Source organism: Miniopterus schreibersii (genome assembly GCF_964146895.1).
Source record: "Miniopterus schreibersii genome assembly, chromosome: 16".
In the NCBI taxonomy this organism is placed as follows: domain Eukaryota; kingdom Metazoa; phylum Chordata; class Mammalia; order Chiroptera; family Miniopteridae; genus Miniopterus; species Miniopterus schreibersii.
In genome coordinates this window covers 4,860,548-4,887,482 of record NC_138116.1, presented here as the reverse complement: position 1 = coordinate 4,887,482, position 26,935 = coordinate 4,860,548, and the positions used below count along the sequence as shown (strand labels likewise).

The window sequence follows — 26,935 nt, the reverse complement described above, 5'->3', positions numbered from 1 at the left end:
CGACTCTGGGGTACCCCCCAGCCGCCCCTCCAGCCGCCCGGAACGTGCTGGTCAGTGAAACAGGACCGATTCTGTGACATCGGAGGGTCGGCGGTGCGTGTCCCTGCCAGGAGCCTTGGGGGGGCGGGCCCAAGTGGCTGGACCTCCCCCCCGCCCCGCACGGAGGTCCCCGCCCCGTGCGTGTGAGCTGTGCCCGCAGCCCGCAGCCCCCGGCAGGATCCCCGCTCGGCTCGCCCCCGTCCTCCCGCAGGACCGGCGGGCGGAGCAAAGCTGCGGTGACGTAACGGGGGGGCGTGGGGAATGTGCCGAGGGGCTCGCGCTCCTCCGGGCCAGTCCCGGCGACGCAGCCGCCCGCCCGGAGCCTCGGTCGGCGGCGGGGTCGGCGCGCAGGCAACGCGCCCCGATTGCTGTCCGCGGCGCCGGGTGGGGACGCCCAGCGCGAGGGGTGCCCGCCGAGCCGCTGCGCGCCCGGCTGGGTCGGGGACAGCCGCTGGGTGCCAGCGAGCCCAGCTAGCAGATTGCAGCGGAAAGGCAAAGGTGAGGGGGTGTGTGGGTGTGGGTGTGTGTGTGTGTGTGTGTGTGTGTGTGTGTGTGTGTGTCACAGAAGGGGAGGGAGGGAGAGGCACTGTGCGCCGGGGCACCCGAGCGCATCTGCGCGCCACGGTGCTGTGCGCCTAGATGAGCCAGAGTGCAGGTCCCAGTGCGTGGTCCCCCGCCCTTGTGCCCATTTAGGGGTGCTTTTGGTGGGAATGAACGACTGCGAGGGTCCCGGCACGAAGGGGGGCGGGCTGTGTGGGTCCTGAGTGCCGGAACCCGTGTGTCCGCACAGCCGCATGCCGGGGAGCGCGGGGTGCGCCCTAGTGCAGACCCCAGCCCAGTGTCCTGGCGGTGGCTGCGACCCGGACAACTTCTCTCCCAGCCGCCTTTAAAAGGAGAGCAAGCGGGCAGCCGGGGGCGGGAGGCACTGCCAGGGCTCCTGTGGCGCGCATCCGAGATCAGAGCCTCTGCGGGGCAGGCGGGGGAGCAGAGAAGAAAGGGGCTCCTCTCTGTTGCTCCTCTCCTGGCCTGGCAGACGCACCCCTAATGGTCCAGGGTCCTTTCCCTGGTGCTCAGGTGGACAGGACAGTGTGCCTGTCAAGTCCCCAAGCGGCAGCCTCCTCTGCCGCCTGGACCACTCTTGGTGGACAGGGACTGGGGGTGCTGGCATGACCATCTTCCACCTGACCCGTGTCCTCCTGGACATAGCAGGGAACCCTTTAGGAAACCCTTGGTCCTGAGGGTCAGCGGGTGGGATGGCCAGAAGAATGCTTTTTCTGGGCTTTCGGAGACTCGCCTCTCCCGCATGCCCCTCGGCCAGCGCCGCCTGGCTTTCCCTAGACGCTCCAGCGGAGGCGGCAGGCACTTGGCTGTGGTCTCTCCCCGCCAGGGAGGCTCAGCCCCAGCCAGCCCGAGATCCACTAGGCAGGCCCCAAGGGGTGGGGGCTGAATGAAGAAATGGTGTTGGGGAGAAAGGAAAAACCGAAGCACTGTAGAATTTAGGGTCACCAGCCCCCACCCACGCTAGTCTCCATCCCAACAGGCAGTTCTTAGGCTGGTAACCACAGCCTCCCCCAGGGAGGAGATGCCTGAGTTCTAAAGCTCCTCTCCAACACAGCCAGGACTCGGTGTCAGATACAGCCATGGCCAGTATCTAACAATTCTGAAGCTGGAAAAATTTTTAAAAACCCACAAATCAAACTTCCTGTGCCTTTCATGCCTTTCATTTTAACCACAATCCAACAAGTACTGACTGCATGGCATTGGATTCCACTTTCACTAAGCGGAAGTCACTGTAGGCAGCGACCTTATTGTCGATGAAGTAAGATTCGCTGTGATTTAAATTCATTTCTTCCTTGAAGGAGCCCTCCCACTCTGCACTGGCTCCCCGCCTTACTGTCTCTGCCACCTTCACCAAGCTCTGAACCCTGTCCATTGCTCTCTCTCACTCAAAAGTGGAGAAATGCTACTTCTCAGCCTATTTCAGAAAAAAAAACCTGACACCATACTGAGTGAGACTCCAGCCAAAAAGACAAGAGTCGGGGCTGGAGAACAGCACTCAACCCTCCCTCGCGTGTCTGCACCATCAGCATCTCTATCCCCAAAGCACTAGACAGAGCTTCTGCAGCCCAGAGGTCTTCAGTCTTACCCAGACATCGGGGTGTGACCTGGCATATCACACAGATGGGACCCTGGAATGCCAATGACTAATTACACTTCAATGCAGGGGCCTTAAGTAGGCTTCTGGGTCTGTGGAACTAAAGTAACTGATAAGATGGTTAGGAATGACAGTGGAAATGACCCGTTAATCTAGGGATATATAAAAAATGGTTTCTTTACAGCTTCCGTTTTTAATAGCTGCTAATTTATGCTTTTTACTCAATACATACATTAAATCCAAGGTCCCCCAAAGAACTTTGCAGAAAGGTCAGCCCAAAGCCCAGACCGCACTTTACAGGCAGTTGTGTGGTGGGGAAATTAGCACGGAACAGAGAAGCAATGCGCCTGGATTGCACAACCAATCCGAGGCAAAGGTGCAGGAGGTTCAAGTACATGTTGCTGGCTAAGTCCCCTTTAACCTATCAGGAGTCTCTCCAAGCTTATGGGAGCAATCTTCAGACTTCACTCAGGCACCAGAAAAAGTGCTCTGCTCAAGGGAAATGTGTCGCCAAGTGCATTAATCCCACTCAGTGCTAAACAACGCCATCCTTTCACCACTGTCCCTGCCCTCTTTGCTTCACTCTACATATAGTCAAGACCCAGCTCAAGCACTCCCCTTAGGAAGCCCCCTCGGGGTCCCCCAGGAGCCAAAGGCACTCTTCAGTCCTTGGTTCACAGCGCAGTGCAGGTCACGCCCTATGTGAGCTGGCTTCCTGGCCCGTCTCCCCTCCTAACTGATCACCTCCCACAGGGCACCAGCCACGTCTTGTTCATTCCTGGTGTCCAGGATAGAGACGCCCCCAGTGATGGTTTGTGAATGACTAGGTAAATCGTTGAATTACGTGCAGAGCTATTGTTAGATACCCTAGGCCAAGCCGATAGTTATATTTTCTCAGCTTGGAGGTAAAAGAGGAGTCAGCTGCTTCAAACCAAAGCCCCATTAGCAGCTGCTAGTTTTCCAGCCCACTGAGCAAGCAGATGTGATGCTGTAAAAAGTGCAGAAGATGTGGGTATCCCGTGTTCAGATCCCAGCCCCACCAATTATGGGAGCAAGTGACTTAAACTCTCTAAGCCTCGGCTTCCTCACCTGTAAAATGGAGACAAATGTCCCCACCTCTGAGAGTGGTTGGGAAGATCAAGGGGGTGTGAATGAGCTACATTTGTGTTTGGAACCTTCTCTTCCCGTCTGCGAATGAACCTGGCTCCTGTTTTTTGGCCTTAATCAGGGGATTGCAGGCAAATTCTCTGGGGCGTTAGAAGACAAGCATTCTGGAGTATTCTGTTGAGGGATTTTAGGAAAGAGCTCTCCCAGGCATAAGGAGCTCAAGCATAGGGTACTGGGGAAACAAAAATAAACTGAAGCATACGTTGTAAAAATGAAAGCAAGCCAGATTTGGGTGGTTTGGGTTTTTTTACACTTAAGACTATAAATTGGTTCATTCTGGAGGCAGATTTCAATAAATTAGAGATAAATGAGATAGCAGAGGAAAAATGGGGGAAAGACATTTACAGAGTTCCGGCTGTGAACCCAGCAAGATACTAGGCGTTTTCACGTACATTTCCTCATTTAACCTTCATGATGTCCCCATTTTAACAAATGAGAGTCAACGCAGTTAAGTGCAGGGCACAGGGTCACACGGGCTCTGTGGTGGAACCCTGGTTTGTTTTACCTCTAAAGTCTGGGATTTTTCCACCACTGAGTTTTCAGAATGGAAAAACTCCAAATAAGTCAGCAGGTCAGCATAGATTTCCTCACGGGGAAAGGCCAAGAACGGACCAGTCAACTTCTTAGGGATCAAAGTATATTTCTTTTGCAGCCACAGTCATCCCCCACAAGTGCGTCACCAAAGCTGACAAGATAAACGATGATGGCTTAACCCAAACTCCTCCCCACTGTTGGAAAAACAATCCCAACGTCCCGCACACTGGTGAGAATGGGCTGGTAGCTCCACGTTGATGTGGAAGATAACATGCTTCTCAGATGAAGAGCGTGTCCGAGAGGGGAAACCAGGAACACCGACAGCTGGTGAGAGTTTAGCCTCTGACTGAGGAGCTGGTCTTCCTTTTTTCCCTGCAGATGTCCCAGTGGATCCTTGGCCTCCAGGACCCATTAAGGTGAGAATAAGATCTTTGGCCGGTTGGAACTAGCCTAAAACCCCAAGGCAGCCATGGAGACGGCGTATGAGCTACTCAATTGCAGCCAACCATTGCTTTCCGCTCCATTCGAACTCAACGGCTCAGTGGCAGTGGCCAACATCTCAAACCAGACAGAGCCATACTATGACCTGACCAGCAATGTGGTCCTCACGTTCATCTATTTTGTGGTCTGCATCATTGGGTTGTGCGGCAACACGCTTGTCATTTATGTCATCCTCCGCTATGCCAAGATGAAGACCATCACCAACATTTACATCCTCAACCTGGCCATCGCAGACGAGCTCTTCATGCTGGGTCTGCCCTTCTTGGCCATGCAGGTGGCTCTGGTCCACTGGCCCTTTGGCAAGGCCATTTGCCGGGTGGTCATGACTGTGGATGGCATCAATCAGTTTACCAGCATTTTCTGCTTGACAGTCATGAGCATTGACAGATACCTGGCTGTGGTCCACCCCATCAAGTCGGCCAAGTGGAGGAGACCCTGGACAGCCAAGATGATCAACGTGGCTGTGTGGGGAGTCTCTCTGCTGGTCATCTTGCCTATCATGATCTATGCGGGGCTTCGCAGCAACCAGTGGGGCAGAAGCAGCTGCACCATTAACTGGCCAGGTGAATCTGGGGCATGGTACACAGGCTTCATCATCTACGCCTTCATCTTGGGGTTCCTGGTGCCCCTCACCATCATTTGTCTCTGCTACCTGTTCATTATCATCAAGGTGAAGTCCTCTGGAATCCGAGTGGGTTCCTCCAAGAGGAAAAAGTCAGAGAAGAAGGTCACCCGGATGGTGTCCATAGTGGTGGCCGTCTTCATTTTCTGCTGGCTCCCTTTCTACATATTCAATGTCTCCTCGGTCTCTGTGGCCATCAATCCCACTCCAGCCCTCAAAGGCATGTTCGACTTTGTTGTGATCCTCACCTACGCTAACAGCTGTGCCAATCCCATCCTGTATGCCTTTCTGTCCGACAACTTCAAGAAGAGCTTCCAGAATGTCCTCTGCTTGGTCAAGGTGAGCGGCACAGATGATGGGGAACGGAGTGACAGTAAGCAGGACAAATCCCGACTGAACGAGACCACAGAGACCCAGAGAACCCTCCTCAATGGAGACCTCCAGACCAGTATCTGAACTGCCTGAAATATATCGCCAAGCTCTGCCAACTGGCGATGTGCCCCTTACCCCCATCCACTTCCTTTCTCCCCCCCGCCCCCCACCCATCACACCTGGCTTCTAGAATAGGGAATTGTCCAGCATGAGTCCAGTTCAGAGAACAGTGTATGAGTCAGCTTGCCTGAGTGAATGATTTGTATTAAATTGATCAACTCCCTCTTAAAGTGAGCATTTCAAGGCAGGCAGACAATTTAAAGTCTGGAAAAGAGGTGATCACGCCTTTGAAATGCTGACGCTCAACCAAGATAGCAAACTGTATCTGTGTGTGTGTGTTTGACCCAATATGTAATCTGGTGTTCTTACATTTATACTTGTATATTCCTATCTGGCCCCTGTACAGTCATGACCCACATTTCCTGTGTTCAAAGACACAAGTACCGAGTTTACGTGTGGACAGTGCAGGTGGACACTTACGACGACACGGAACCCGCAGCCACGGACTGTCCATGGAGCCGACAGAGTTTAAGCTTCAGGGATCTATCTCGCTGGCTTGGGCGGTGCGGTCACACGGCCACGTGTTTTTGTAAAAAGTTATAAAAGGAAGATATTTTTCTATTCTTGTTCTTAAATTGTATAAGCCTCAGCCTCACACACCTACGCTGCCCGTGGGCATTTGCTTCATCCATTTCAGACGCTATATCCAGGTAAGAAGGGGCAGGGAGAAGATAGCTGAGGACCCAGAACGTAACTTCATGTGTTTCTTCCTCTTAGATAGAATCAAAGAATTATTCACTGACCTCAAAGGACCTAACGCTTATGGTCATCAATCACTGCATTTATAGACAAGACCTGCTTTGTTAAAAGACTGTGAAGTTTTTTCTTGTCAAATTGCTTAAATTCTTCTTAGGGGGCCAAGGAAAAGGAGGGGTGGGGATCACTAACATGAAAGGCAAAAAATAGACCGTAATTCTTATGGGGAAAGAGTTTCATTCTCTCCACCATGAAAAGAAATAAGAACGAAGCAAAACTACATCTTTATAAGAAACCATGAAATTGTGGGTTTTGTTTTGTTTTTTTTTATGCCAGACGTGGCTTACTAATAAAAGGAGATGGAAATGTAATTCAACTCCTCAGAGGAGCTTTTTTAAAGGACTCGATACAAAGCTGGGCGCTAAGAAAATCCCAGCGCATACTAAGGACCCGAGGACACCCACGGGCCCATAAACGGGCAGTGCTGCAGGGTGTGCAGGTGTGAGGGCCCGAGGGAGCCCCCTCCTCACAGGCATGGCTGTCACCTTCCTCACCTACCGCGCACACATTAGGCGCCTGACCTTCAATGTCACAGGCTCAGGTATTCCTCACACACCATCACAGACAGACACCTCGCACCATCAGTGGCTTTGTCCCTGACATTGTAGCTGGGCTCCTGTACATGTGATAAGAGCTGAAACAATGCCCATTTCAGGGGCTGGTCCCAATTTCCAGGGGATGAAGGAATACACACTCGGGTGTTTGTCAGGGTGCCATCACCTCTGGGTTTAGAGGAAAACCTCCCTCCTGGTGTCACACATGCAGACTGCACCCTATTTAGAAAACGAGCTCTCCCTTTCTCTGCGAGGGCTGTGCAACCGAGGGAATGTCGGAGAGCTCCACCTGTGACTGTCGCTGTTCATGCGCTGCCTTGATTCCAGCTGTCCCTATTACTCATGCCACCTCATTCCCCAGAGTACTTACTGTGGCCTAGAAAAACATGTTCCGTAAGATTTATGATAGATAAACCCATGTAAAAATAAAAAGAGATCATTATGAGATGAGACTATAGGGAAAGTTGCTACGCAGATTTCCACGCAGTAAAATCCCACACCGTTACTCAAGCGAAGGCAGCGACAAGTTCAGCTCGGCTTTTCCTAGCAGCCCGATTAGTGGAGAGTGACCTCCTCCCTCCTCCCCCCTCCTCCTCCTTCCTCTCTCTCTCCGCCTTCTCCCCCCTCCTCCCTCCTCCCTTTTCTTCTTTATAAAAACAAGCAAAGGAAGAAAACACAGTGTCCTTTCAGCACCCAGTGTCCTTTTCCCTGTGACTTCTTAGGTTGCCCCAAGCTATGGCGTGAACCCCACCAAGGTTTCAGCCCCATGTCCAATATTCCTGAACTCCCTGTGGTACTGAACACAAGCCAGCATCATTCCACACGGGCCACAATGTCCCATCCCCGCTCCCGATGCCTTTCCCACTAAACCCACTCGGTTTAATCAGCTCCCATGGGCAGCTTGCGCAACCCGAGTGATCCGGGTCCCTAACGTCAATGGGGTGCATTGCTTTTTTTCTCCCAGCTTCCAGCAGCTTCATCTTGATAATTAAATGCCGAGTGAAGGCTAAGATTAATTTTTGAAGTTAACACTGTGTTCACATTTCATTTATAATGTGGTTTCCTCTTTGGGATAAAAGAAAACAACCGGGGAGCAACTCATCCTTGGCAGAGAGATCTCAGGCGGTGGGGAACACCGCTTCACCCTGGCCAAATCTGATGGGTGGTTAGCCTCAGTGGCAGAGGCCGCGTCTTCAGCCTTAGGGACAGTTCTGCCCTTGAGCACTCCCCACATGCGGGGCACACGTCTCATCTCGAGGCTCTGGGTGCTGCTCTGGACCCTGCCTTCCTTGGGGGCAGTTTGATTGCAGGGCTGCGTGTTATGGGATTAACCCATCTGCCTTGAGATTCTCTCTACCCATTCTTGCTCCCTTGGAATCGCTTTCCTAAGTAAAAATCAGCGTTTCTTCGAAGACCCTGGAAAGTCTCATGTTATAATAACGGTAAAGTCGGGTTTAACGCATTTCATTTGAAATCTTTGCTTGTTTCTATGGAGCAGCAGCAGCCATGGGAGGGGGAGAGGGAGGGGCAGGGGGAGGGACAGGGGGAGGGGAAAGAGTTTTTTGTGTAACAGCTTCCCCTCCAGTCTCACCCTATAATTGGCTTCTTTTCCTTTTTGCATGGGCTTATGTGTCTATCACAAATGCTCTGCAGAGAAAACGTGGGCTGGTGGACGGGCCGCCCAGGGCCGGCCGCAGCTTTCGGCAGCAGCCGCCCTAGATCGGAGCGCCGTGCGGGAAAGTGGACGGTCTGGCCGGTGAGAGATGGGAAGTAAATGGCTGTCCGGACACATGTCCCCAGTCAGCTCCACATGTGCCTGTTCAATCGAGACAGTCGAGTTACAATGGAAGGCAGAAATGACCTTGGCCTGGTGACGAAAGATGGCCAGAGAATCATCGGTTTCCGTATGCGACGGGAACGGTCCAATAGCGCGTCAGAAGCGCATCATCACAGGAATCCCAGTAGATGGCCAGCCAAGCATCTGAGCTTGTAACGACTTACCCTCAGTCCCTTGTCTAATCCATGTTTTGCCAGAATTTCCTATCAGATGTTCTATTAGAGGAAACTTTTACCTAAGTGGCTGTTGGGCTTCTGATAAGTAAATTTCTGAAAACACTCCCATGGGCAGAGTCTCTGTTTTTTTCCTCGCAGCTCATCTAGAAAGTAGGCACCGGGGACCGTATTCTACTCACGGCTGAGAGCTTCGGTAGCTCTGTTACCTGAGTCTGCAGACCATTAGGGTTGAGAATGATAGATGGAGGACAGGCTTCCACGCCTCCCACCTCCACCACCACTTTCAAGGGCTGCCCACCCTTTCCTTCAACACAGCAGTGACCAAATCCAGGATCACACAGTCCTGCTTTAGACACATGGCCTGTGCCTAAAACCAGAGCAAAGTATTAACCAAGACTTAGCAGGGCTGAAATAAAGCATCACTGATTTTCCCAAGATTAAAAGTGAGTATAGCCTCATAAAACAAAACCCTGTGGCTTCACCACAAGCTCGGTGATGTCGGCCTCCCGGTGCACAAAGACTTTGAACACGAGACTCAGCTTCAGGTGGGAGGAGAGGGAGGCTATACGGAGAAGGGGAGAGGCTCAATTTTTTTCATCTCTCTTCTTTCCCGGCATTATTAAAGGGCCAGATCAGGGGGAGAAGACCTCGATGCCAGGATGTTGGTGTCGGGTTGGGAGGGGTGGCTTACTTCCAATCCTGATCCTATTAAGAGGACTAGAAGCAGAAAGGAACACAGTGCTGAGAGATCAGGTTGCCCTGTCCTTTGAGCAAAGTCTATTGAGGAGCCTGATGCAAGGCCCACTTGGAAGAAATAGCTTCCCACCGCCCAGCAGCTCCAGTTACTCAGTGCCTGGGGTGTCCAGTGTCTTGAGCAGTAGAGGTCTTGGCAGCACTGGTCTCTGAGCAGAGAGGCATGCTGTGGACCACTGAGTAAGACTGGATTAGCCCTGAAGCAGAAGGGGACGTGGTTGTCCCAGGTCCTTACAAAGAAGAGATCTCAGAATCAAACCAGCGACTTCTTAGTATGTGAGATGACGCTCAATCCACTGGGCCACACAGGCCAGGCAGAGTCTGCTCTCTTTAACGATACCCTTGATCTTTCAAAACAGGTTCTCTCGTATTTACAGTTAAAATTTAAAATTTTCAAAAATGCCTTCTCTTTGTGAGAATTCCACAATGCCTACCTTTAAACAATGGAAAGGGACTCTTGGTTTTCATAAAATCAGGCTGGGAACCAATGGTGAAGGAAACGGTCAGGAGAGGCCTGTCATCTTGCGGTGGGCGACCCAGAGCCAGGTGCCATTGTTTGCCCCGTCTCTTCCTCCTGCGGGCCACTGCCCGGCCTCGGCCAGGAGTTTCATACACAGCTCCCAGCGAGAGGCTCCTGGTTAGAACGGGCCGCGCATGAAGACCGGCTTGCGTCCGTTTGCAGGAGGAAATCGGCCGCCCAGCCACACAAAGCAGCACCACGGGCCCAGCTCGCCTTTTACAGTGAACAAAGGAGACAGCGGACACTTCGACTCCCCTGAAGCCTCTTCTCCGGGAAGTCTCCACTCGAGTTTCCAGGAGACTGAGAGCCGTCTCAGTAGGAGAGGGCAGAGCGCGCAGCGCATGCAGTTGACTGGAGCGTTCAGAGATGGTTTCACATCTACGGTGCATTTTTGCTAGAGAGTACTTACCCGTGGCTTCATAATCTCCCCATCACTCTCGGGCTGTCACTCACCAATAAACAACAGCGGGTTTTTACAAACAGTGCATCAATCATTATCAAAGGGGACTAAAAACTCCGCACACTCACACGCACGTACACACACACACACACACACACACACACACACAGTCTCTCGTGGCATTTCACCCGTCCCCGTGCCCACACCCCTGACCCTTCCTGAAGGTTGTGGTGATCACGACATGGGAGCCTTTGGGCTCCTCTCCGCCCGCCTCTGAAGGCTCCTCGGAGCTCTGTGGGCGCCAGGGAACCAGGGACATCCACACGCCTTCAGCAGCCCCAACGCAAAAAGTGTCAATTACGAGATGTGATTGATGGTTTTAATATGTCGAGAATCCGTGTGCACTTAAGCTTGATGTTCTTATTCTCATGGTATTGTCAATGTGGTTACTCTTGTCACATGTCATGCCTGCGTGTCCAGTGTATAGAAAACGAAAGCTAGAACTGCTTTCCGTTCAGATGAGCTGCGACTGCCTTCGTGTCTGTGTGTTTCTCTGTCGAGTAAGTGCACCTCTGTCTTTGCTGTTATAATTGAGTGCAAAAATACTTGGACTCAAAAAGCAAACATTACTTTTCGGTGACGTGTTTGTTTTTGGCAAGTGCCGTTTTATAAACCACCTTCAAGTGAAGCTGTACACTCAATGGAAGGGACTCGGGCTGCAGTCTGTTCATTAGTCAGCTACCTGTGTCCCCATCCGCCTCTGGAAAAGACACCACGTGTTGGGGAAAACGGGCCAGAGTCCAAGGTGACGTGACCCCTGGAAACTTGAGAATTTTATAACTTGTTATAAAACTCTAGGCCCTACAAAATGTCTTCTAGATGTCTGTCTTCATTGGTTGATTGGTTTGGTAGCAAGAGGAAAAAATAAGCTTAAAAATCGGCAGCCACTGGCAAGTTCCGTTTAGTCCACGGGCTGATTTTGAATGGCGCTGCCTGCCTTCTTCCCTGCTTCGTAACCTAGTTCAAGTAGCATGGCTAAGTCACTGTAAAGCAGATGACGAACAGGGGCTCTGAAAATGCCACAGACAGGTGAGGTCTGGCTGACAGCAGGACCAGTCAGAGAAAAACATCGAGTTTTACAATCAGGTCAAAGAAAACGACTCCTGTCATCTTCTTGTCTACCTTTCACTCAGAAGCAAAACATAACAGAAATGCCCAGCTGCTTAAAACGGAACCTTAACTACAAATTTGATAGCTGAAATCTGAAAATTGGCGTGTGTTTTGAGTGCTCACAATGTACCTGTCTGGGGCATTCTACATGTGCATCCTCTCGTTTTAATTCCCACAGGAGCTCGATGAAGCAGGTACTGCTGTGACCCCCATCTACAGGTGAGGAAACTGAGGCAGGTGGAGCATACTTGCATCTCTTGCCCAGAACCCGCACCTTTGCCACACAGCACTTCTACCTGTGGGATGTGGGACCTCAAGCCAGTGCCTGACAGCTCTGAGCCCACGCCTCCTTCTCTGCAAAGCAGGCATGACCCCGTGGGCCCCACAGACCTCATGCAATTGTGTCAAGATTGGAGAAAAGAAAATATCCAATAACTGATCACACTGTCAGACGTATAGAGGTGTCCAATAAATGTTAGGTTCCCCTTACCTTTTTTTTTTTAATGTTTTTATTGATTTTTAGAGATAGAGGAAGGGAGAGGGATAGAGAGATAGAAACATCAATGATGAGAGAAACATCATCGATCAGCTGCCTCCTGCACGCCCCCTACTGGGTGGGATCAAGCCCACAATGGAGGCATGTGCTCTGACCAGGAATCAAACCGGCGACCTCTTGGTTCCTGGGCTGATGCTCAACCACTGAGCCACACTAGCCGGGCTCCCTTCAGTCTCAATCACAGCAAAAGAAGATCAGAAACTTTTTGGTTGTTAAGCAACTGACTATTTTCCAAATTGGCTAATAATAAACCATGGCTCCCAATCCTGCCATAGTGGCAAGTGTAGCTGGCACTATCAAAACCGACCTCACGATGCCAGAGGAAAGCAGGTCCCGCGCAGAAGAGCAAATGCAGCATGCCTGCCCGAGAAGGTGCTACCGGCTCTGTCTACACGGAGCGTTCCTCCCTGGCTAGAGCACTGTCCTTCTCGGCAAAGCCTTGCTACACTTTGCTCTCCACCAGAAGGGGCCAGGATATAACTTCTCCCCTCCCTACACGGAGCCTCGTCTTGCCAAAGCATTCTAGAAACTTAGCTCAGTACAGATTGCTGAGCTCTTTGTTCTTCCTCCAGTGTGAGACGGTGGTTGGCCTGGGTCCTGGTGCTAAGCAGAGGGAGAAGGTCAGGCCGTTATCCCGGGCCTGTAGCCATCTGTGTCGCTCTTGGCCCGCTGGAAACAGATGGCACGCTCCAAGGGGCTCAGTGGGCACGAATGTGACGAGGGCGCTGCGGACAGACGTGTGGGGAGGCGGAAGGGAACAGCAGAGCAAGGACATGCCAGGGACTAGGTAAAGGCGGGCGCCTTGCCCAGCCCTAGAGCCCAGAGGCCAGGGAGCGGGCGATGTTGCGAGAGCCCAGTGAGAGCCGAAGCCATGGGGAATGCGAGGCTCAACGGGAGACGGAGCCATAGAGTCATCCGGCCAGATTTAAGGCGAAAAGGAGAAAACTTGACATCGAGAGTCACCACACACTCATCCCTAAACCAAAACAAAATGATGGCGGCAAAACTAGGAAGGGCCCTTTACTCACATGTCACCCTGAGAGAAAAAGACTTGAGTTCTCATCTCTGCCCCTCTGTCCCCAGCACAGCGCCCGGTCCAGCTGCCAAAGCTGAGCTCTGTGCCTGATCCTGGTTCTGACAGGGCGAGAAAGCAGAAGGCAGAAGAGGAAGGGGCTGCTGCTCCATGCAGGGGGGATCAGAAAGGAGACAGGGGAGTCAAGAGTCATAGCCACGTTTCCTCCAGCCGCTGGTGTTCTCCCAGAGCCCCAGCAAGAAGCCTTGGGAACAGCGTGTTAGGTGCTGGGTTCTGCAGGCAGAAGAGCAACAGTGGCATCTACAGGGCAGCCAGGTGAACTTGGCCGGGGAGGCGGGGAGAAAGGTTAGGGAAAGCGCCGCCTTCAAACACGCCCCACAGTGGAGACGTCAGCGGGCCGGCAAGCCGGCCTCTTCTCTACACACCTGCAATGACAGGCGTGTGCACAAGTGCAAGCCACCTTAAACAAACCCATAGGGCCAGGCCAGTCGTGGCTCAGCGGCTGAGCATCGACCTAGGAGACTGGGGTTCGATTCCCGGTCAGGGCACATGCCCTGGTTGCAGGCTCGATCCCCAGTCAGGGGTGTAAAGGAGGCAGTCGATCAATGACTCATCATTGATGTTTCTATCTCTCTCTTCCTCTCCTTTCCTCTCTCTAAAATCAATAAAGATATTTTAAAAAAGAAAAGTGGGCTGCAAAATAGATAAGACTGACCTCGAGCTATCACCCCTAGCTGATGGGCACATGATACCCCTCTCTCTACATTAGTATGGGTATGAAATCGTCAACAAATGGTTTTTTAAATGAAGTGTCTTGGAAATACCTGGAAGAAACAGGCCACACTCTCCAAATCTTATTACTGAGCCAGCGTCAGGCGTCACCCCTCGGGCACTATTTTCTCAGGATGGTGGCCTTTCCTCTCTCCCACTGCCCTCCTTCCAGGGCTGGTGCCGATTTAAGCCTATATCAGGGAAAACATCTTCGGTGGCAAAACACTGGTTTGAAACCAAAACGAAAACGAGAGAAAAGCAAGAAAAACAAGCCAAACGGGCGCACACTCGCCCCTGTCCCTGGGCTCCGTCCCGGGTCAGAGCGCCTGTGAAGTTACTCTTTCCAAAAAAAAAACACAACGGGCTCACACTTCTCTTTTCCTAGCACTGCCTTAGGCCCAGGACCACGGGAAATACCGAAGGACAAAGACGCCGCAGAGGGGCCAGCAGGCAGCGGGGTGAAGTTGTCCTCGGGCCGCGGCCCAGCGCCGGCGCTCGGCTCCGGGCGCCCCGGGCTCCCGGCCGGCCCAGGACGCGGGGCGGCTGCGGGACTCGCGGGGAAAGGGGACCGACCGACTGTGCCGCCGCCTCCCCGCCAGGGGAAGACCCCTGTCCGGGGTCCTGATGGGCCCAGAGGAACACGAGCATTCCGAGACGCTACAATTCAGATGGCGGGGGCTTCATCACGATAATTAACTCCGCCTGCGCTGGGAAGGGCTTCAGATCCCCGAGCGGCTGGGCCCCCAGACAGCCTGCCAGCCTCAGCGACCTAACGTAACCGCCTGGTCTTCCTTTTTTAAAAAAGCCTCTGCCCTCCAGAGCCTGCGGGAAAGAGCCTGGCTCTCGGCCGGGGCAGAAATAACTTCCGCCCCCAACCAAGATGGCGGCCCCGGCGGGGCGGCCGGGCGGAAGTGACCTGTGGGGCGGCTGACGGGTCCAGCATGGCGGCCACGGCCACCTCCGCCGCGCTCAAGCGGCTGGATCTGCGCGACCCCGCGGCGCTTTTCGAGACGCACGGAGCGGAGGAGATCCGAGGGCTGGAGCGCCAGGTTCGGGCCGAGATTGAGCACAAGAAAGAGGAGCTGCGGCAGATGGTGGGCGAGCGGTACCGCGACCTGATCGAGGCGGCCGACACCATCGGCGAGATGCGCCGCTGCGCCGAGGGGCTGGTGGACGCCGTGCAGGCCACGGACCAGTACTGCGCGCGGCTCCGCCAGGCGGGCTCGGCCGCGCCCCGGCCGCCGCGGGGCCTGCAGGTCAGTCCGAGCCCCGGGCCCGCCCCAGCCCCGCCGCTCCCGCGGGCCCGGCCCGCCCGGGCCGCAGCCTCACCTGCCTCGGGAGGAGCCTGCGGCCGCCTGGGGCCTCCTCCGCTCCGGGAGCGCGGCCGGCAGTTCGCCCGCCGCTGCTGACCCTCCTTCGGCCTCTCCTCCGGGAGCCGCCCGCCTTCCAGGACGGGTCCCCCCTCCTCGCTCCTGGGCTCCCGGGCGCTTGCGTCCCGCGTTAAGGAAAACGCCAGGGGTCTCCCTCGTCCGACGGCGCCGCGCCGCTCACGCCCGCTTGCCAGCCCCTTCCTCACGTTACCGTTAGAACCGGCTTCTCCTTCCTGTCGACGCGGCCCCCCGTCGTTCATCCTCACCCCAACCCCAGGAATAACGTCCACGATCCCAAGCAGCCATTCCGCCGGCTGCTGGAGGATCGGCCAGCAGAACATTTCCCCGTTAGAGAGCCAAGGGGATCACTGCCAGGTTCCCCTAAGTGCCCCCCCCAGGCCTGAGGGGAAGGACGCCGCCCTGGGGCAGCGCTGGGGCAGCGGTCCGCTTCCTGGCGGGTGACTTAGGGGCGGAATGGCACGAAGGGTGAAGGGTGAGGGAAACGGGGCGTTTGCTCTGAGCCGCCTGGGAGGAGAGCCTTCCGCGACATGCCTGCCGAGAGGCACTGCGAAAGGACCGGTTAGCTGCATCTTGGAAGCGTTTCCTACAGCCCGGGTTTTGGAGGAATTCGGGTCAGTGGGCCCGGCTGGCGCAGCAGAGCCGTGGAAGGTTGGAAATGGCTCCTTTTTTAAAGGCGCGCCCTCCGCCCCCTGAAAGCTGTGCGGTGGGTACACGTCCCCCCACGGGGCGGCCTTTGCAGCCACCGAATCACGTTTATTAGTAAACCAACCCGTCCTATGCCTGCTTTGAGAAAGGTATTTATTTTGATAGTTGTTTGAGCTGCCTTATAATAAACCCACAAAACTTTGAGTGCACAAGGAAACAGAAGTCCCCCAGTAATCGGGTCGAGGTATTAAATCCACGGAAAGTTGGTAAGAAAAATGGAAATAATTTACAATAGCAGTAGACAGTATTTTAGGGTCATGGTGATTGGTTCCCGTAATAATTGTGCGCGTTTGCCATAGAATTCTGAAGGAAGTCGCTTCAGACCTGGGTCCTTCCTTGTCAGTAAAGAGGGGCCGGAAGGACAGATGACTTGGAATGTGGGTCTGAAATATATAAAGGCAATTAAAAACGTGACCATTTTGATGGAAGCAGGGTTCCTCACCCTTGGTGCTGTTGACATTTGGGGCTGGGTCACTCTTTGTGGGAGCAGCTGTCCTGTGCACTGCAGGATGTTTAGAAGTTATCTCTGGCCTCCATCTACTAGATGCCAGTAGCACCCTCCCGTCACCCCCACTGTGATAATCAGAAATGTCTCCAGATACTGCCAAATGTTCCCTGGGAGATGAAATCGCCCCTCTGCCCCACACATGACCAATGGATTCAAGGGCCCCTGAGAGAAAGTAGTGCAGGACAGGAACCCCTTGGCCACCAGGCTGATGATACTAAGCAGCGAGGAGCCTTTGAGAACTAAGCAAAAATAGTATCTAAGTGGCCACTGACGAAGGTAAACTTGACATCAAGAGACAAGGACAGATTGGAGGGAGTAGTGAACGAACACAGCACAAGCGAAATGTGTTTGGGTTAATCTAAATGTGGGTTAATCTAAGTGTAGCAGAGTCATGGAAGTGTAACAGAAACACGGGTACAGGGATACCACGAGACCCCATCAGAAGGACATGACCCTCCTGGGATTTAGCAGCAGGGTGGTGGTATATGCTAAGACAGATACAGAGGCTGTGGCTAAGATTTCTGTTAGAGGAATGAGTTCAGCTTTAAGTGTACTGGTTATGGAATGGTAGTGACACCAGGCAGCAGCACAAAGGGCTGGACTGGGATTCAGGGGAGTGGGGAGGACCAAAGATAAAGATGTGCTAATAGTGGTCTGCTTAGAGGCGATGCCTGAGGGAAGAGACTCCTGAAGTCTCAGGACAGACTGAGAGGAGTGGAGGCAGGAGGACTGAGCCAGGGGGAGAGCTGGTGGAGGGCTGGGAAGAACGCCAGCCAGGAAGTCCATGGTGCACTCGAAGGAGCAGGAGAGAGTGTAGGGAGGCTTACCATCTGAAAAAGGAAGGGGAAGGCTCACTTGGGGGGCGTCCGTAGGGCTCCGTGCCATTGAGACATCACAAGGATCACTGATACCTAGACTGAGATGGCCAGAGTAAGTCTGCCTCTCCTTGGTACTGAGCAAAGATGCACGACACGGGTGGGACTGCACAGCACTCCGACTCCAGTAATTCCACTGCACCGCGCTTTGATGCCTTGCCGAGCGGCACTGAATCAGGCTTGATGAAAGCTCTGAACCCTAAAATGCCCGACAACTTAGCCAGCCCAGCACTGCCCTGGCTTTTGCCTGTTCTTCTGACTCCTGCGCCCTTCCCGCAGCCACAACCATCCCGGGAGAAGTTCTACAGCATGGCCGCCCAGATCAAACTCCTCCTAGAAATTCCTGAGAAGATCTGGAGCTCGATGGAGGCCTCTCAGTACCTCCGTGCCACACAGCTGTACCTGCTCTGCTGCCACCTGCACAGCCTGCTCCAGCTGGACTCCTCTGGCCCCCGGAACAGCCCCGTCCTCTCCCGATTCCCCATCCTCGTCCGGCAGGTGGCCGCGGCCAGCCACTTCCGGTGAGCGGGCCCAGCGTGGGGACCTCTGGTGGGGGCCCGGCTTCACCACTCTAGTTTTATGGAGGATGTCTTCTTTCCTGATGCACCAGGGCTCTTCTCCCAAAATGAAAAATTCCCTGGTGACCTTTGTCATCTTCCTAGGTCAACCATTCTGCACGAGAGCAAGATGCTGCTCAAATGCCAGGCCGTGTCGGACCAAGCTGTAGCTGAGGCCCTGTGCTCTATAATGCTCCTAGAAGAGAGTTCTCCTCGCCAAGCCCTGGCAGACTTCCTGTTGGCCAGAAAAGCAGCTATTCAGAAACTTCTCAACCAGCCGCACCATGGTAGGTGTGGCTTCTTTCCAAAACTTGGTCCATAAACATAGGAACGGAGACAGTTGGGCTGTGGGAGACTGAAGCATCCAGTGTTTTGTGTTTTTAACTTTTCTAAAGGAAATGATTTAAAAGGATGGTCTCTTCTCGTAGGTGCTGGTATCAAGGCTCAGATTTGCTCATTAGTGGAGTTGCTGGCCACCACTTTGAACCAAGCTCATGCTCTTTTCTACACTTTACCAGAAGGTCTCCTGCCAGATCCATCCCTGCCATGTGGCTTGCTCTTCTCAACTCTGGAGACCATCACTGGCCAGCATCCTACTGGTGAGCTCTTAGCCAACCTTTTTTATTTTCTAGTTCATTCAGCTGATGTTTATTGAGCATCTACCATCTGACAGCTATTATGCTAGGCTCTCTGTCGATACAGCAGTGAACTGGACAAATATGGACCCCACCTTTGTAAAGGTCACAGTCTATAGGTAGAGGCAGGTTTTGAGCTCAGATACACACATAGCTGTTTAATGTCGATATTGGTAAAATTTCTCCCAATTGGAATTAAATGCATTTGGCTTTTATGTGGCAGTGGATCCCCATGAGGCTGGAGTGGATGCTGAGAGCTTACTGAGGAGGCTGTCATTGCAACCCAGGTGACAGATGATGGGGCAGTACAGATAGAGCTAACTGGACAACTCAGATATGTTTAGGAGGAGATGATCTGGTGAGGGATTGGCTGTGCATGGTGTGGAAGGGAGGTGTCTTTGAGTTTACTAGAAAAAGAGCTTGTCTAAAAGTGTTGATGATTAGTTCACTCTTGAAAATACTGTGCTGGGGACGACTGACACCTTGGATGGGAATGTGAGTGGGCTGGCGATTGTGGCTCAGGAACAGAGCTATGAGGGGTCTGGCTGGAGACACATATCTGTGACTCTCTGCATGTGGCTGTTGTTTGAAGCCATGGGGGGATGGGTGACATCATCAGTAAGAAGAGAGGATGACTTAGGAAACTGTAGAACTCAAAGGTCAGACGGAGGAGACAGCCAAAGGTGGAAGAGAAACAAGCAGAATGTGGTGACAGCCGTGAGGTCCTTTTCAGTGGTGTACTAGCTGGTTTCGTTTCTGGCTACTCTGTCTCTCAGCTGGGGCACCACTTCCTTATGCTTTGGTCTCCCTCCATGTATCTGTGTTTGCACATTTCCCCTCCTGTGACAGGTGATTATTGGCTAATTTGTCATGGCATTGGAAAACAAGTACAGGGGACCTCAGGAGGACCTGTTTCAAGCTCCAGAGGGTGATTGTGCACAGTGAGCGGGCCTCCCGGCATTGCACAGTGTGGGCCTGTGCCCTTCTGGAGAGGTCACCTCTGAAGAGCTACAACAACTCACTGATCTGGATGAGTGGCCACCAGTTCTTCCCTTAGATCCTCAAGGGAGGTGGGATGGTGAGAGACAGGAAGTGTCACCTTTTTTGACAACTAAAGTTTTACTTTGCAAATGTCAAGGACTACACAACACCCAGTCCTCCTTTCTCTCTCTGATTCCTTTCCTCGCTTCCCTCGCTGCCTTCTCAGCCGACAGGATGACCAGACTTGGAGGGAAGCTGCCAGCTCCCTGATGATGAAGGCCCTGTGCAAATTCCGTACTTTCTTTTCCCCCCCTTTTCAGGGTTCCAGTCTGCCCTCCCCGGGGAAGACTAGAGGATCTTTGGATATTCCTTCTAGGTCCGTTTTTTAATATGCTATTCAGAGGATGGCCCGATTCCCTCTCACTTGGCCTTCTCTTTAGAAAGGGGAGCTGGCGTTCTGCAGGAAGAGATGAAGCTCTGCAGCTGGTTCAGGCACCTGCCAGCATCCATTGTCACGTTCCGGCCAGCTCTCCGCACCCTCGCACATCCCATCAGCCAGGGGCACCTGACTGACACGCTGCAGAAATGGATCCACATGTGAGTAGCCAGACGGAGCCTTCCTGAGGCTGGTGGGCACCAACCAGGCAGCCTCGTGTGTGGCCATACAAGGGCCAGTGATGAACAAGGGACAAGCCTGACCTGAATGATGCTCTGCATGGCGCCCAAGAGGTCACGTCGGCTCCTCACTCAGCCGCCTGTCACCACCTTCATAGCCGGGTAGCCTCCATTGTGGGGAAAAAAGGAGGAATTTATCTTTCAAAACACTATGTAGAAGATTTTATGTTCTCTTTATGTAAGAGTTCTGCCGCTCCCAAACTTTTATTGGGTGCATTGGTTTTTGAGGCCATTCTATGGGGCTCTCGGGGTAGGCTTGGTGAGAGGGCCACAGGCTCTCTGCCCCGAATCCTGTGTTTATACATATTTCTAACTGCCCTGAGATAAGTGTTTTTATATTTTGGGACCCAGATAAGAGTTTTGCAAATGGAGGCCTGCTCTCTTTCTTAATCAAGGCGTGGGACCATGAATTTAACAAGGCCCAAGGACAGTGATTTTATTGCAGGTGCAAGGAAGACATTAAAAATGGGATCACCAGCCTGCTCATGTTCGTAAAGAGCATGAAAGGCCTGGCGGGGATCCGGGACGCCGTGTGGGAACTGCTTACCAGTGAGTCTGCCAGCCACAGCTGGGACGTGATATGCCGGCGGCTCCTGGAGAAGCCACTGTTGCTATGGGAGGATCTGATGCGGCAGCTGTTCCTGGACCGTTTACAGGTACCATGGGCAGTCACATGGTCCGTCAGTTTTATGGCCAATCTTTATGTGATCTTTGACTGACTGGGTTGACTCCTGTCACTCCTAAGTGTATTTTTTCCCTGCTGACTTACTCCAGGGGTTCCCATGCATGCCTTTCAGGGGGGTCTCACTCCAGAGTCCCATGCATGCCTTCTAGGGGGTCTCACTCCAGGGAATCCCATGCATGCCTTCCAGGGGGTCTCACTCTAGGGAGTCCCATGAATGCCTTCCAGGGGGTCTCTTCTGGATATGAGCCGAGATCCAGACTTTGGTGCTGAAAGAGCCTGGGCTTCTGGCAGGTGATCGGGGGCATGTCCATGTCCATCAGTAATGACTGCCCTCTGCCATCGCCATGTCCTCTTTCTGAGCCTGGTGGAGAACCTTCTGAATGCTGGGGTAGACGCTACTTGCTGCTCTTATTCTGAGGTTTCTGAATGGAATTGTGATTAGAACTCTTCTCATTCTGTTTTAGACGCTGACCAAAGAGGGCTTCGACTCCATCTCCACCAGCTCCAGACAGCTCCTCATGTCCGCGTTGCAGGAGCTGGAAAGCAGCTCCAGCAAGTCCATGTCCAACAAGCACATCCACTTTGAGTATAACATGTCTCTCTTCCTCTGGTCCGAGAGTCCCAGCGACCTGCCTCCTGATGCTGCCTGGGTCAACGTGGCAAACCGGGGCCAGTTAGCCAGCAGTGGGCTCTCCATGAAAGCTCAGGCTGTCAGCCCTTGTGTCCAGAACTTCTGTGCTGCCCTAGATGCTAAACTGAAGGTGAAATTGGATGACCTCCTGGCTTACCTTCCCTCTGACGACCCGGCACTGACCAAGGACGTCTCCCCTGGGCAAGCCAAGAACTGCGCCTTTGACAGGTATGCAGATGCCGGGACCGTGCAGGAGATGCTTCGGACTCACTCTGTGGCCTGCATCAAGCACATCACTGACTGTGTCCGGGAGGAGCTGCAGAGCATCGAGGAGGCTGTGCAAGGCCAACAGGACGCCCTCAGCCGTGTCAAGCTGCATGCAGTCCTTTTCATGGCCAGACTCTGCCAGTCCCTGGGAGAACTGTGTCCTCACCTGAAGCAGTGCATCCTGGGAAAATCTGGGAGTTCCGAGAAACCAGCAAGGGATTCTAGGGCTCTGAAAAAACAGGGAAAGGGGAAAACTGAGAAAGTCCTACCTATGCAGACCCAGTGGCAGGAAGTGAAGGAGCTCCTCCTCCAGCAGAGCGTGATGGGCTACCGGGTCTGGAGCTCGGCAGTGGTGCAGGTGAGGGACATCGATGCATTCTTTCTGTGCTCACTAGCTCATCCTCACTCTGTCTCCCTTTTATTAGAGTCCAGTTTTGCCAACCTTGATAAGATCTCTTAGTAATAAGGGAATAACAATTCTTACTTCACACAGTTACTTACTTTCACTTATCTCTGCCACGTAGAGCAAATATCAAAACTCTTCCATTCGCCTTTAGCCTAGATTTTATAGACAGAAACCCTGGATTTTTTTTCCTTCCATTTGATGAGAAAGACTCTCTCTCTGGACAAGGGTCTGTATTTCCTGCTCTTCAACCTAAATATCATATTCCCTATAGTCTCTACGGGGGTCTTAAGAGCTGACATTTGTAGAGCAATTAGCAACAAAATGCCCATTGCTAATATCAGAAATTAGACAAGAGAAGAATGACGTTTGCCACTGGCCATCCTACATGTGACCTAAACAGCAGAAGCTGGTTTCAAGATTAGAGTTTGAAACAAACTCTACAGGATCTGACTGGCCTCTATGGGTATTTGCCTTTTATCACCAGGTGTTGGCTCATGGATTCGCCCAGTCATTACTTTTAGATGATGCTGGCTCGGTCCTGGCCACAGCCACCAGCTGGGATGAGCTGGAAATTCAGGAGGAAGCGGAGTCTGGTAGCAGCATCACATCCAAGATCCGACTCCCTATCCAGGTAAGTCAGCGCCACAGTCAGAGCCGGGGCTGGAAACATGCTCTAGGGAAAGGAGAAAGATTTTAGAAAAACATTAACTGACAGCCGCTGAGGAAGAGCCACAAGTAATATTTATAACTTTCTACAGGTGGGGGAGGCAGAGTGGCCATGGGGCCAAGTAAATAGACTGCAGAGAAGCCAGTTAATGATTCTCTTTCGTAGCACGGGCTCTGTGCTAATTAGAGAACCACTTACCGTAAAGTGAGAACAGCAATGTAAAGCAGTGCCACCAGCCAGGTCAGCCCCAGACCACCGAGGGAACGACAGCAAATGTCACTCATCTGTTCACTGGTCTGAAAGAGAGGCTGATTGAAGAGGTCAAGGTCTTGGCGTGAAGCCAGGATAAATGGGCCCGTGTTTACTGCATCACATTTAATTGGTACTTGTTGGTGACTGGACACTCCTTTGTTCTTCTAGCCGTCCTGGTATGTACAGTCCTTCCTATTTAGCTTGTGCCAGGAAATTAACCAGGTCGGAGGCCACGCCTTGCCCAAGGTGACGCTGCAGGAAATGCTGAAAAGCTGTCTGGCTCAAGTAGTTGCTGCCTATGAGCAGCTCTCAGGGGAAAAACAGATGAAGGTAGGTGTTTGACGTTTCTCTGTTTAGAATGGAAATGAACCGGAGCTTTGTCTTGGGTCTGGGCAGTGCACTTCAAGGAGTCCGGTGTCAAGGGTCATTGAGCCAGGCTATCTAGTAATTACACCCATTCTCAGGGGTCAGGCAGGTCTTCAGAAAAAGCAGTCAGTACAGTGGGCGAATGAAAGCCTCGGAGTAACAAGACCCTTCCTGACCGGCCCAGCCACTCACCCCACTCGCCCAGCTTGGGGCAAATCATTAATATGTTTCCTCAGGATCAAATGTGGCCACTTAAACTAAACTCCTGGGGGCTGTGAGGAAGTTGGAAGGATTACAAAGCATAGCCCGGGCACACGAGGTCCTCATCAAGAGTCCTGTCTCCCCACCCTCCACTCCTGTCTGTGAAGCTTTCTGCTCTACAGTCCCATTTCGTCAGTAACATTAAGACAGGCCCACCTCTCGAATTGGGAATCCAGACAAGCCTCCCCTCCCCAGCTTCCCCACAGCGCCTCTCCTTCCCGCAGGAAGCGCTTTTCCCTTTAAGTGACCGTCTCCAGCACCCAAACCTTTCCCTGCTCCCTGCTGTTGGGGTTTTTAGTATTAAGACCAAGTTTCTAACCTATTGTTGTGAGATGCAGCTGACCTTGAGTGTAAAAAGGGTCTGCTTCTGAAATAGCTGTGATTCAACCAACCCATGAAGCTGCTTATTATGCTCTTATGTCATCTCCCTTAATGGGCGGGGACGGGGATTCGTTTGCAGAAAGAAGGCGCGTTTCCAATGACCCAGAACCGGGCACTGCAGCTGCTCTACGACCTGCGTTACCTCAACATCGTGCTGACCGCCAAAGGTGAAGAGGTGAAAGGTGGTCGCAAGCAGGACTCCAGGTACCCTCGCCCCGGCTCCCAGTATGGCCTCTTCCTAGTGCACGTAGCCCGTTCTGGGAGCTGCCAGTTGGCCCCACTGCACAGTAGCTGTGCTTGTTTTAAACAGTAAGTGCTCCTATTACCAGCCAGATAAACAAGGACCACCTGCTGGATAGATTCCGCACTCAGGCACAGTAAGTGGAATCTCCTTCTTTCCTGAGTCAGCCTACCAGCTGTTGGGTAGAACTTGAGCCTCGAGTGCCCTCCTTAAAAACAAGGGCAAAGAATGGACTTGACTTAGACATCACATCAGCTTAAACCTCTTGAGGATTATTAATAGGATGATCAGTAACACGTGGTTCTAAGCCAGCAATTGAGAATAAATCGTTCTGGGATTTCTCTAGCACGAATACCGGAAGGTGGGTTTCTGTCCTAACGTGTGGGGAATAACCATCCTAACCCTGTTCTCAGAATTGAGAAAGTGGCCGACTGTTTGGAAGCCCTCATTGACCCCTTCGACCTGGACGTCTTCACACCACACCTCAACAGCAACCTCAGCCGCCTGGTGCAGCGGACTGCCGTAGGTCCCGGCCTGTGAGCCCCAAACCCGCTCCAGCACTAAAGCTCGGGGGGGGGGGGGGGGGGGGGGCACAAATAGCTGAGTTTAGTTATAAAGATTGAAATTGGATTAGGTGAGATCTTGCTGAGACAACTGTGATCTGACCCCTTTAGTTGTAGATAGGGATTATTTGGGTTTTAGAAAGAGGAATAAAATAAAAGAGCCATGTGACTGAGATTCTGACGGGTGGTAATTTTTAAGCATTAACACACTGAAAAGAACATTCCCCAAAAGGGTGGTTAGAAACAGAGACAGCAGTGACTGATTACTAACAGGAGTGATTTTAACTGGCCAGTAAAAACCCAGCATGTTTTTGTGCCCCCTTTTCATCTGTCAGGTTCTATTTGGATTGGTTACTGGCACAGAGAATCAGTTCACCCCCAGGAGCAGTACATTCAACTCCCAGGAACCCCACAACATACTGCCGCTGGCATCGAGTCAGATCAGGTAACGAGTCTATGAGGCTCTGCTGGGCCCCACAGCTTCCTGTTCATGCTACTGAAATCCGCTCATCTTGTCTTGGAGGTTTGGACTTCTTCCACTGAGCATGACAAGCACTCGAAAGGCCAGATCAACCAGCAGGAGCATCGAATCAAAAGCGCAGGTCAGTGCAGAAATCGAGGTTCATCCCTATTGATCCTGTCCCATCTCCCACCAAACCACACAGTCAGCTCCCCTTAAAGAATCAATAAAGAACTGAATGGTGACAAAATGCACTAATGCTGCTTTTAATGGTGGTGCAATATAGAAGTACAAGGTTTTACTAGCTTGAGCTGATAGGAGGTTTAAGATGCCCATTTACACTATCAAGTAGCCTCGTAATAGAAACGGGTCTCAGGCTGCCAAGGCTGTAGAAAATACACAGGATAGGATGGAGGTTATTCTTGGGTTTTGTAGGATAAGAGAGTGAACTGCTAACCCAGCACTGTTGTTATACTTATTTGGAAAAAAATGGATTTGTTTTGGTGATGGTTTCATCTTCCATTTCCTTTCGTTGGGTAGTAAATAAAAGGAAATTTGCTTTTTGGAGTTTTAAGTTTTCTTGTTAATGCACCTTTTGTTTCAGTCGGCTGCCATCCATTAGCCTGCAGGAGTCCTGGGTATTTCTGCATTGTGTTGTATTACATGTGTGTTTGAAAGCTCAGATGCTGGCTTCTTACAGCATTGAGTTGTTTGCTTTATTGCTAGACTAAATATTAGTAATGAGTCCTTTCCATATTCCCTGCCATCAAACCCATGAAGATCCAAAATCCTTGTCAAACATCTGGTTTTAAAACTTGGAGATGGTAGTAAAAAAAAAAAAAGTTCCTGCACAAACCATCCACCCCTTAAGCATTGGCCTGTGCAGTAACTTCCCCCGCAATTCTAAATTTCTACTTCAAGTAACTGACCTTTAAATTCTGTCCATAGTAGAGGAAAACCCATGGAAAGGAGGTACATATTTACCCTTTTCCTACAATAGTTCCATCTGAAAATTTTAGTTGTCCCCATATCCTTTTCAGATCCCCTGAACTAGAGCTATCCGTGCTTCTCAGATCTGCTGTGTGCTGTGTGCATTCCGAGTGGAGCAGGGTGGAGTGGAGGGTGGGCAGGCAGGAGGATCTGGGTAGACTCTAAGGCACTTTCCTCTCCATGCAACGGCAGGTCGTCCCCCCAGCACTCTCGAGAGCAGATGACCCGATGCATCCCGGCTCCTCATTCAGACAGCTCGTCAGTGAGGAAGACTCAGCTACACCTTCATTATTCAAACTTGGCTGGCTCTCTAGTATGACTAAGTGACATGGGATGTAGCCATCACTCTGAATAAATACTACTGTCATTTCTACGAAAGGTGTCTCTGCTCGTTGTTTCTAA

The 26,935-nt window shown here is 52.2% G+C and overlaps 2 protein-coding genes across 3 annotated transcripts; both read left to right on the top strand.

Annotated features, from left to right (window-relative positions):
* The first annotated feature begins 285 nt into the window (after positions 1–285).
* SSTR2 (somatostatin receptor 2) lies at positions 286–8,936 on the top strand. 2 transcript variants are annotated; one of them, XR_014000583.1, is made up of 4 exons: positions 286–537; positions 4,274–5,357; positions 5,857–6,160; positions 8,474–8,936. XR_014000583.1 is itself a non-coding variant. In XM_081162806.1 (2 exons), exons 1-2 carry the CDS (start codon positions 4,365–4,367, stop codon positions 5,860–5,862), a joined length of 999 nt encoding a protein of 332 aa, XP_081018932.1. In that variant the 5' UTR covers positions 4,302–4,364; the 3' UTR covers positions 5,863–6,341. The 2 variants fall into 2 exon arrangements, 1 of the variants encoding a protein (XP_081018932.1); XM_081162806.1 differs by lacking the exons at positions 286–537; positions 8,474–8,936 and having other exon boundaries at positions 4,302–5,357; positions 5,857–6,341.
* A 6,003-nt stretch (positions 8,937–14,939) lies between these two features.
* Positions 14,940–26,911, top strand: COG1 (component of oligomeric golgi complex 1). Its single transcript, XM_081162790.1, has 14 exons — positions 14,940–15,292; positions 17,795–18,036; positions 18,178–18,359; positions 18,501–18,671; positions 20,129–20,285; positions 20,809–21,019; positions 21,513–22,304; positions 22,837–22,983; positions 23,440–23,601; positions 24,359–24,483; positions 24,934–25,042; positions 25,419–25,528; positions 25,607–25,685; positions 26,726–26,911. Exons 1-14 carry the CDS (start codon positions 14,978–14,980, stop codon positions 26,858–26,860), a joined length of 2,937 nt encoding a protein of 978 aa, XP_081018916.1. The 5' UTR covers positions 14,940–14,977; the 3' UTR covers positions 26,861–26,911.
* The last annotated feature ends 24 nt before the right edge of the window (positions 26,912–26,935 follow it).

What these genes read in the sequence shown, in the direction of transcription:
- SSTR2 (XM_081162806.1), top strand. Translation starts at nt 4,365, where the DNA reads ATGGAGACGGCGTATGAGCTACTCAATTGCAGCCAACCATTGCTTTCC.
- COG1 (XM_081162790.1), top strand. Translation starts at nt 14,978, where the DNA reads ATGGCGGCCACGGCCACCTCCGCCGCGCTCAAGCGGCTGGATCTGCGC. An exon ending in AGATCCGACTCCCTATCCAG is followed by an intron (nt 22,984 to 23,439) that starts GTAAGTCAGCGC and finishes TTGTTCTTCTAG; the next exon opens with CCGTCCTGGTATGTACAGTC. An exon ending in GCATCGAATCAAAAGCGCAG is followed by an intron (nt 25,686 to 26,725) that starts GTCAGTGCAGAA and finishes ATGCAACGGCAG; the next exon opens with GTCGTCCCCCCAGCACTCTC.